Source organism: Brachionichthys hirsutus, chromosome 22, assembly GCF_040956055.1.
Source record: "Brachionichthys hirsutus isolate HB-005 chromosome 22, CSIRO-AGI_Bhir_v1, whole genome shotgun sequence".
NCBI lineage: Eukaryota > Metazoa > Chordata > Actinopteri > Lophiiformes > Brachionichthyidae > Brachionichthys > Brachionichthys hirsutus.
This window is the reverse complement of record NC_090918.1, coordinates 4988030-4997898: the sequence shown is the minus strand read 5'-3', so window position 1 is coordinate 4997898 and position 9869 is coordinate 4988030. Positions and strand designations below refer to the sequence as shown.

The 9869-nt window shown below is 55.4% G+C and overlaps 1 protein-coding gene across 1 annotated transcript; it reads left to right on the top strand.

The window, feature by feature from the left end:
- The first annotated feature begins 524 nt into the window (after window positions 1–524).
- upf2 (UPF2 regulator of nonsense mediated mRNA decay) lies at window positions 525–9663 on the top strand. Its single transcript, XM_068755089.1, has 21 exons — window positions 525–567; window positions 1443–1811; window positions 1877–2656; window positions 2727–2887; window positions 2968–3159; window positions 3229–3396; window positions 3527–3630; window positions 3747–3832; window positions 4053–4161; window positions 4259–4372; window positions 4458–4574; window positions 4652–5041; window positions 5325–5600; window positions 5671–5854; window positions 6521–6675; window positions 6759–6863; window positions 6948–7046; window positions 7152–7325; window positions 8125–8266; window positions 8350–8470; window positions 8690–9663. Exons 2-21 carry the CDS (start codon window positions 1444–1446, stop codon window positions 8697–8699), a joined length of 3855 nt encoding a protein of 1284 aa, XP_068611190.1. The 5' UTR covers window positions 525–567; window position 1443; the 3' UTR covers window positions 8700–9663.
- Window positions 9664–9869: the final 206 nt, after the last annotated feature.

Here is a 9869-nt window from a genome sequence, read left to right as displayed (position 1 = left end):
TGTGCTGTGACGTCAGACTTTCTATTTGACAAGTCATAAACATGACCGTGAAAAAGCACTATAAATATCTCTGAAAATGTGTTAACGACTAGCAATGATCAGTCCCGACGACAATAATCAATATCTCTATGGAAGCGGTAGCACGAAGGGACCGGTCTGGTCTGTTCTCCGGGCCGTGGCAGAAGACGCGCTGTGACACGTCACGCATAGACGGGCCGGTGTTTCAATGGGGTCGGGAAATAACGTTTCTGGCTCGTACTGCCCCCAACTGGCCAGATACGGAACAACTGAAAATGTGTAGTTGCCGTGGACGTTGCCTGTCGATATGACGCAATTTATGTAGATATGTTACTCATGCTCACGCAGAATTATTAATGATATATACAAATTCCGATAATATAAACTCAAGTATTACAAATGAGACTACATATAAAATATATAACTAAATACGACCCATTGCTGATTTTCATTCAGGCATCATTTGCGACGCGAGCATGTGGGGGTCCTTCGTTGGTTCACACGGAAACCAACGCTGAGGACCGATGTTTGTTTTGCTACTATTAGCAGGTAAACCTGTCGTTTATAACAACGTTTACACGGAACGAGACGAGTTAAATGTGGTTTTATGTTTTGTGCCATTCTAAGTTTACACTATGACGACACAACGCGCGCTAGCTGCCGAATTAATGCTGTCAAAACGTTTGTTTACGTCTGCAGCGCTGCGTCCTGTCAAACGGCCTAGCTAAACGCGCTAGCGATGCTAATGTAAAATCTGCGTTTGCTGGGGATTTGTTTATGGCCTATAACGTCACATCGTTTTTGACAGAATCATTATTTGAACCGACGTCTTCGAGGATAATTTTAAATTATTCGTATCTAACATTACTCACAAGAAAAGGTTGACATGCTACCAAAGCTTTGCAGCTAGGCTACGTAGCCAATGAACGCTAACTGGAGCCAAGTTGTTGCGTGGGTGTGTCGGATAGCGCGAATTAAAATGTTAAAAATATAAAAAAAGATTTAAGTGTGATTAAAAAACAATTAGCCATTACATTTTTCATCAGGTCATATATGTAAAAGACCTCATTTCCCGTTTTATTTTATACCTATTCTTGTTATATTTGTAATTTTTTTTGAAAAATATCTGATTACTGTGGGGGAAACATTTAATTCAAAAGTGTTTGATCATTTCAAGTAATATTGAAAAAAAGTGGATCTTAGAATATCAGCCAATAAATCATAAAGTAATCAGATATTTAAAAAAAGTAAGATCTATAAATTCAACAAAGGAATAGGCAGACAACTTTATTTGGATAAAAAGGGTAAATAATTGAAAGTGCTTCTGACAAATCATTTATTAATGCATGATTGGAAGAGAAACGTCTGGAAAGACCTACAGGACAGCGGTAAATGTTGAACAATCATTTGTTGTCCTTCTGCAGTATGCCTGCTGAACGCAAGCGCTCAGTAAACATGGACGAAAATGACGTTTGCTCCTTCAGTAATAAAGACAAAGAGAAGGACAGAGACGGCGAGAGGAGGCTGCCATCTGCTCGAGACAAAGCGAAAGACGAGGCCAAAATGAGCAGCAAAAAAGACAGTGGCAAGGAGGAGAAGAGGAAGCGCCTGGAGGACGAAAAGAAAAAGAAGGAAGAGAAGGAGCGAAAAAAGAAGGAAGAGGAAAAACAGAAAGCTGAGGAGGAACAGAAGAAGAAAGAAGAGGAGGAGAAGAGACAGCAGGAGGAACAGGAGAAGAAGCTGCAAGAGGAGGAGGCCAAAAGGCAACGTGACGAGGAGGCAGCTCTCCTGAAGTGAGTGACGATGACTCCTCTCCTCTCTTTGTCTTCTTCTACTCATCACATTTTACCTTCTGCAGGGAGAAGGAAGAGGCTCACCAGCTGCACCAGGAGGCGTGGGAGCGCCATCAGTGCCGGAAAGAGCTCCGCGGCAAGAACCAGAACGCCCAGGAGGGTCGGCCCGAGGAGGCGTTCTTCAGCCGGCTGGACTCCAGCCTGAAGAAGAACACGGCCTTCGTGAAGAAGCTGCGGACGCTCACTGAGCAGCAGCGGGACTCGCTCTCCAACGACTTCGCTTCTCTCAACCTCAGCAAGTACATCGGCGAGGCGGTGATCGCCGTGGTGGAGGCCAAGCTGAAGATCTCTGACGTGGGCTGCGCCGTCCACCTCTGCTCCCTCTTCCACCTGCGCTACGTCGATTTCGCGTCGCTGCTGCTGCAGGCGTGGAAGAGGCACTTTGAAGCGAGGAAGGAAGACAAGGCGCCAAACGTCAGCAAGCTGCGCACGGACCTGCGCTTCATCGCCGAGCTCACCATCGTGGGCCTCTTCACAGACAAAGAGGGCCTTTCTCTCATCTACGAGCAGCTGAAGAGCATCATCGGCGCCGACAGGGAGAGCCACACCCACGTGTCCGTGGTCATCAGCTTCTGCAAGCACTGCGGGGACGACGTCGCCGGTCTGGCGCCGCGCAAGGTGAAGCTGGCCGCCGAGAAGTTCTGCTTGGCCTTCCCGCCGAGCGAGATCATCAGCCCGGAGAAGCAGCAGCCCTTCCAGCACCTGCTCAGGGAGTACTTCACCTCGCTCACCAAGCACCTGAAGAAGGACCACAGGGAGCTGCAGAACACGGAGCGGCAGAACAGGTGAGCGCCCGCCCGTCCCTCCGCCCGCCCGCCGTTTGCCTTCGCTGCGCTGACGCTCCTCCCTCCTCAGACGGATCCTGCATTCCAAAGGGGAGCTGAGTGAAGACCGGCACAAGCAGTACGAGGAGTTCGCCACCTCCTACCAGAAGCTGCTGGCGAACACTCAGTCCCTGGCCGACCTCCTCGATGAAAACATGCCGGAGCTGCCTCTGGACAAGACGGTCCAGGAGGGTGAGCGTCCTCCCCCCCGCCGTCCATGCCAAATCAATGCTCCTGTTTTTGATCAGGCGTGTCTCGCCTGCGTCTCTCAGAGCACGGTCCCGGCATCGATATATTCACCCCCGGGAAACCCGGAGAGTACGATCTGGAGGGAGGGATCTGGGAAGACGAAGACGCTCGCAACTTTTACGAGAACATGGTGGACCTGAAGGCTTTCGTTCCCGCCATCCTGTTCAAGGACAACGAGAGGAGCGGCCAGGCCAAAGACAAGGAGGACACCAAAGGTACGCCTGTCCAATCCACAGGCAGTGGGAAAAGAGATTCACACGGTTTCATCCCGCTGTGCGGCGCAGACGGCCGAGACGGGAAGGACGGGAAGGACGGGAAGGACGTCGCCGCCGCCGCCGAGGAGCTGGAGCTGGAGCTGGAGGCGCTGGACATCACGGACGAACCTCTGGAGCTGGAGGGACCGGACGAGGCGGAGAACGAAGAACTGGCCAAGAAGCTGCTGGACGAGCAAGGTGGACATTCAGGGACGTTACCGTGGTGATAGATATCAATGGGAACAATAAGAATAATTCCTGTCACCCTTCTGCGTTTCATCTCAGAATCCTGAATCCTTTTAAAAGGAAAACGTATTTCTGTTTGCAGAACAAGAGGATGAGGAGGCGAGCACCGGCTCTCACCTGAAGCTGATCGTCGACGCCTTCATCCAGCAGCTCCCCAACTGCGTCAACAGAGACCTGATCGACAAGGTGAGGAGAAAGACGGGGGTCACCGTCACCTCAGGAGAGACACGTTGGACACGTTGGGCACGCCTCAGACACGCCTCAGACACGCCTCAGACACGCCTTCTGCCCGACTCCTGCAGGCTGCCATGGACTTCTGCATGAACATGAACACCAAGTCCAACAGGAGGAAGCTCGTCAGAGCCCTGTTCACCGTCCCCAGGCAAAGGTAAGGCCGCCCCCTGCTGGAAACAGCCGGAACAACACGGTCTTTGTCGACTTCCTGGAGCGACGCCTTTTTATTTTCATGTGAAGACAAACGACATCGTCAGCCAGATTTGGTTTGTCTTCACTTGTGTAACTTGTGATTGGGTGTTGGTCACATGAACTGAGTAGTGGGTGAGGATGAGGAAGAGGAAGCGGAGCGCTGACTCTCTCGCCTGCTGCAGGTTGGATCTTCTTCCCTTCTACGCTCGCCTGGTGGCGACTCTTCATCCCTGCATGTCAGACGTGGCTGAAGACCTCTGCTCCATGCTGAAAGGAGACTTCAGGTTCCACGTAGGTCCGCCGTCATGGCAACTGTGGAAGACAAGCTCTTGATGTAGGTTGTTGGTTTGACCCTTTTCCTCTGGGGGGCGGGGGGGGGTCGTTGCAGATCCGCAAGAAAGATCAGATCAACATCGAAACAAAAAACAAAACGGTCAGATTCATCGGCGAACTGGCGAAGTTCAAGATGTTCTCCAAGACGGACGCGCTTCAGTGTCTGAAGGTGGGTGAGACGAGGGGTGGGGGGCGTGGGGGGGGGTCGTTCTCTGAAGGATTCTAACTCCGGTGAAACCCGTGTGGCTGCACAGATGCTGCTGTCGGACTTCACCCATCACCACATCGAGATGGCGTGCACCCTGCTGGAGACCTGCGGCCGCTTCCTCTTCAGGTCCCCCGAGTCTCACCTGAGAACCAGCGTCCTGCTGGTGAGTCCGCCTCGCCGCCGCCGCCGCCGGGCGACGCTGGGTGTTAGCCTAAACGCGAACGCGTGTCTCTGCTCCAGGAACAAATGATGCGCAAGAAGCAGGCGCAGCATCTGGACTCGCGCTACGTGACCATGGTGGAGAACGCCTACTACTACTGCAACCCGCCGCCGGTGGAGAAGACGGTGAGGAAGAAGAGGCCGCCGCTGCAGGAGTACATCCGCAAGCTGCTCTACAAGGACCTCTCCAAGGTCACCACCGAGAAGGTGCTCAGGCAGATGAGAAAACTCCCCTGGCAGGACCCCGAGGTCAAAGGTTACCTGATCTGCTGCATGGTCAACATCTGGAACGTCAAGTACAACAGCATCCACTGCGTCGCCAACCTGCTGGCCGGTCTGGTGGCGTACCAGGAGGACGTGGGCATCCACGTGGTGGACGGCGTTCTGGAGGACATCCGGCTGGGCATGGAGGTGATGCTAACACGCTAACGGAGGCGCTAACGGGGGCGGCGGTGCAATGCTGGGGAGGGGGGGGGGGGCAGTCGGAGCAGCGCAGCGACGGATGCGTAGGAATGTCATCCGACTGCATGCTGGCTCACCTGCAGGGGCGGCGTGGAACCCCCCCACAAACGGGAAGCTTATCCAGGACCTTCACAATAAAAGGCTTTAACCGTGACACTATAATTAATGAGTTTTCCCTCCAGGTCAGGGATCAAACATTAAAGTCTCTCCCTTCACCTTTGACCTCTTTCAGGTCAACCAGCCAAAGTTCAACCAGCGCCGCATCAGCAGCGGCAAGTTCCTGGGGGAGCTCTACAACTACCGCATGGTGGAGTCGGCCGTGGTCTTCCGGACGCTCTTCTCCTTCATCTCCTTCGGGGTCAGCCCGGACGGCAGCCCCAGCTCCCTGGACCCCCCCGAGCACCTGTTCCGGATCCGCCTGGTCTGCACCCTGCTGGACACCTGCGGCCAGTACTTCGACCGCGGCTCCAGCAAGAGGAAGCTGGACTGCTTCCTCATCTACTTCCAGGCACGTCGCCGGGTGTCGGGACGCGTCCCGTAATGATGTAGACGCTAACCGCTCGTTTGTGCGTCTGCAGCGCTACATCTGGTGGAAGAAGAGCGTCGACGTTTGGACCAAGGAGCACCCGTTCCCCATCGACATCGACTACATGATCAGCGACACGCTGGAGCTGCTCCGCCCCAAAATCAGCTCCGGCTGCTCCCTGGAGGAGGCCGCCAAGCAGGTGGCCGACCTGGAGAGGGAGTTGCTCGTCAAGCTAGGTAGGAGCGAAGCGTGAGCGGTCGCTCAGCAGCCGGTCCCTCCGGCCGAGCGGCATTCCTCGCCGCGTAGCAGGGAGACGGGCGGCGTCCCTCACCTGTCAGGAGAAACGATCCTAATCTTGACCTGAAACCGGTCTGATCGTCGGATCCGTGTCCGTAATCTGCTGCAGGCGGGACGCTCTGCTAACAGGCTAGCGGAGAGACAGCTAGCTCGTAGCAGGGTTTGACTTTTAAAGTTTAAATTAAATGTTAAACGTCCGCGGTGTCTCGCCGCTTCGCTTTTCTGCTTGCTCGGAATGTGCGAACGATCCGAGGTTCCCGGGAGCCGAGCGTGTTTCCCATTCCCGAAGGGAAGGCGTGTAAAACAGGGCGGGGTTAGCGTGTAGCCTGTGAGAAACGCCGATGCTAACCTACAGGAAGCAGGAAGAGGAAAACGGCGTCGCCGTTTCAACGTTCGTCCCTGGACCAGGACCAGAAGTCCCCCGAGTCTCTGGTACCTGATCTCCGTCTCGGCTCCTCCTGCCTGACACACCTGTGTTCAGCTCCCTCTTTTGTTGGTGTACTTCTTGCTCTGGAACCTGATTGGTTCTCGGCGACCACCTGACGCCGCGCCGCCTGTTTTCACTCGCCTCCCGTTCAAACGAGGCCGTGTCTGTTTTCCTGAAGGCCTGGCCATGGAGAAGGACGGTCGCTCCAGCGCCATGAGCGAAGGGGAGGGCCTCGACGAGGAAGACGACGACGGCGATGACGAGGAGGAGGGCGGAGCCGAGACCGAGGAGCAGTCTGGCAACGAGAGCGAAATGAATGAACAGGAAGAGGATGTGAGTCCGTCTGGTGATGGCCACATCACCATCGGCCGAGCTTCCTGTCACCTGGCAAGGTGTGACCGTTTCCTTTTCCACAGGAAGGATCGGAGAATGAAGAAGAGGAGAGGGAGGAAGAGGACGAAGAGAACACCGACTATCTGACCGACTCCAATAAGGAAAACGAGACAGACGAGGAGAACAACGTAAGGTCGTACCTGTCCATAAGAAATAAGAGCCAGTCAGCAGACTGGAATCCGTTTAAGGATGATGTCACTTCCTGTTTGCAGGAGGTCACCATCCGGGGCGGTGGACTGAAGCATGTGGCCTGCGCTGAGGACGAAGACTTCATTCAGGCCCTGGATAAGATGATGCTGGAGAACCTGCAGGTATGCTAGCATGCTAACGGGAGCGAACGGTGCGACAGACCGTAGCGTCGCGGCGGCGGTTCCCGTTTGTGCCGAGCTAGCTGAAGTCGCGTTTTGCCGCTGCAGCAGCGCAGCGGCGAGACGGTGAAGGTGCACCAGCTGGACGTGGCGATCCCCCTGCAGCTGAAGAGCCAGCTGAAGAAAGGAGGCGCCCAGCCCGGCGGCGGCGAGGGGGGAGGAGCCGTCATCGACGACACCATGCAGTTCGTCATGCTGACGCGCAAAGGCAACAAGCAGCAGGTGAGCGGCAGCACCTTCACACAGACCAGCTGACGTCCCGTCTGGGGCTGTCCAGCGGCTCGATTCACCCTTCAGAGTGTGGATTCTGAACCGGCGTCCCCCAAGGCTCTGCCTCGGGTCCTCTTTCATTCACTTGCTCGTGGAATTTATTTCCATCGCTTTGTGTTTCTGTCCCCCGACACCCGATGCAGTTTGGTTCCAGTCAGAAGGGGGAGCCTAAACGGACCTGCCTCCACACACTCGCCTCAGTCAAATTCAGCTCAGGAAAAATATTGACTTGGGGGGGCCGTGTGTGTGTCTGTGTGTGTGCGTGTGTGTGTGCGTGTGTGTGTTTGGGCGGGCTCCAGTGGTGGAATGTGTGGTTTGTGCTCCCGGGTGTGTCCCGGTTTTCTTCCAGCTTTCAAGGATCGCTCTGTCTGGAGGACGGCCGTAGTAGAAACGTCTTTCTGGGCGTGTTGCAGAGCAGGGCGGGGGGGAAACGGCGAATAAAAGGGTCCTGTGTGCGACTCATGACGCACTTCAGGAGGACAGGAGGGATCGCCTCATTGGCTGGATTGATAGCCATGATTAAGATGTATGGTGTTAGCTTTAATGCTAACCCTGTGCCGCTGCTAAAGTTTTATTATTGTTACGTTCACCTGCAGATGATATGAAGCTAATAGGTTAGCATAGCATAAACACTGGGAATGTGGCTAGCTAGCCTGGCTTTGTCCAAAGGCGTTGCACCTCGTTCATGACGGCGAAACAGGAAGTTCAATCCGGATCGGTTGAATGCGACTCGTCTGTTTGTGGTCGCCAGTACAAGATCCTGAACGTGCCGCTGTCGTCCCATCTGGCGGCGAACCACTTCAACCAGCAGCAGGCGGAGCAAGAGGAGCGCATGAGGATGAAGAAGCTGACGCTGGACATCAACGAGAGGCAGGAGCAGGAGGACTACCAGGGTAGGACGCCATGCCGGTGCTCTTTGACCTTTTAGCGTGACCGTGAAGCAGGTTCGTTCACTTCCTGTCCATGTGTCCTGCAGAGATGATGCAGTCGCTCGCTCAGCGCCCGGCGCCGGCCAACACCAACCGGGAGCGCCGGCCTCGCTACCAGCACCCGAAAGGCGCTCCCAACGCTGACCTCATCTTCAAGACCGGAGGAAGGTGAGACACGAAAGGCACGCGAGGCGAGGCGAGGCGCGGCCGGGCCGGCCGGGTCCACGACCCGATGACGACCCGGCGTCCGGAGGTGAAGCTGTTCGTGTCGCTTCCTGTGGTTCATGCTGTTAATCTGAAACGGGGCGTTAGCTAGCCGCCCGCGTGTACCTAGCATTAGCATCTGTCTTCAGCTCCTCTACAGTAAATGCCTGCTCTCTCCTCCAGGAGACGCTGATCGGAACCCGGGCCAGGCTGAACGAGCGAATGGACGAGAAAAAGAGAGAGAGAGAGAGCGAGGAAGGGGCGATCGGACGGGGGGAGCCGGGGAACGAGTCCTCCAGAAGCCCAGTGATGTCGGGACAGACCAAAACCCCCGACCTGGACAATCTTACCCCACCGAAGGGGAGGAGCAACCGTGAGCTGGGGTCAGAGGTCAGGGGTCAGAGAGGCGGCTCTTTCTTTTTTTGGGACTACAAACGACTGACCTGACGGCGGGGGGCGGAGCGGAGGGCGGGATGAACGGCTCCCACGGAGGAGCGAGACACCAGACTAGCGAGGGACTCGCGGAGGCTAACGGCGGGGGCTAACGGCGGGGGGCAGATGCCACGAGTTGTTACTAAAATCACTTGGATATTGGAAAGATGTAAAAGTGGACGACGTTGTTCTACAGTGAGGATTCGGGGTGTTGATATTTCCTCGTCACGTTGCCATGGCGACGCATTCAACCTCTTGGCAATCGAGTCCCTCAGAACGGGTCGGGTCCCGATCGGGCGGGGGGGCGTGGGCGGGGCCTCTGGGTCTGGCTCCAGTGATCGGCCCGCTCTGAATCAGCCACCAGGAGACTCGGACACTTTTCCTTCCGATCTGAAGACACGATGGCGTCATGTGACCCCTGATGGACACCTGGGTGTACATCCTCTTTATCCTCTTCATCCTCTTCATCCCCCCCCCCCTCTATCCTGCTAAACGTTTTATTTCGGGGGCGTCTCACGGACCGATCGGACGACAACGAGCCTGATTCGATTCGTTTTCTGGCGGATGCTAGCCGCGTGCCTGAACGTCTTCCTCTGAGCCTGTCGATGGACGAATGTAATCCGTGTTCTGCTGTGGCGGCGGCGGCGGCGGCGCCGTTAGCTCGTCCGCGTCTCGGCTCCAGATGGACGAGACTGATTACAATAAAGGTGTGATCATCCTTTGGCTTTAGACGTGCCCTCGTGGGGTTGGTCTGTTTCTTTGCCTGACTGTTTTAGCTTTTAGCTTGGGGTTCTAGTCTCTGAGGTGATACTGACCCGGTCCGTCGGGACCGGGTCAGTCTGTGTCCGTCTTGTATAACCATCACGGAATGGGGGAGACAGGAGCGTCGTGTCTGTGACAGCCAATCAGAGCTGCAGGATCGCCGCACCTT

Bases quoted from the DNA above. Each gene is read 5' to 3' on its own strand.
- upf2 (XM_068755089.1), top strand. From the start codon at position 1,444: ATGCCTGCTGAACGCAAGCGCTCAGTAAACATGGACGAAAATGACGTT. The intron at 3,397-3,526 runs GTGGACATTCAG...TTCTGTTTGCAG, and splicing joins GAAGCTGCTGGACGAGCAAG to AACAAGAGGATGAGGAGGCG. The intron at 4,373-4,457 runs GTGGGTGAGACG...GTGGCTGCACAG, and splicing joins ACGCGCTTCAGTGTCTGAAG to ATGCTGCTGTCGGACTTCAC.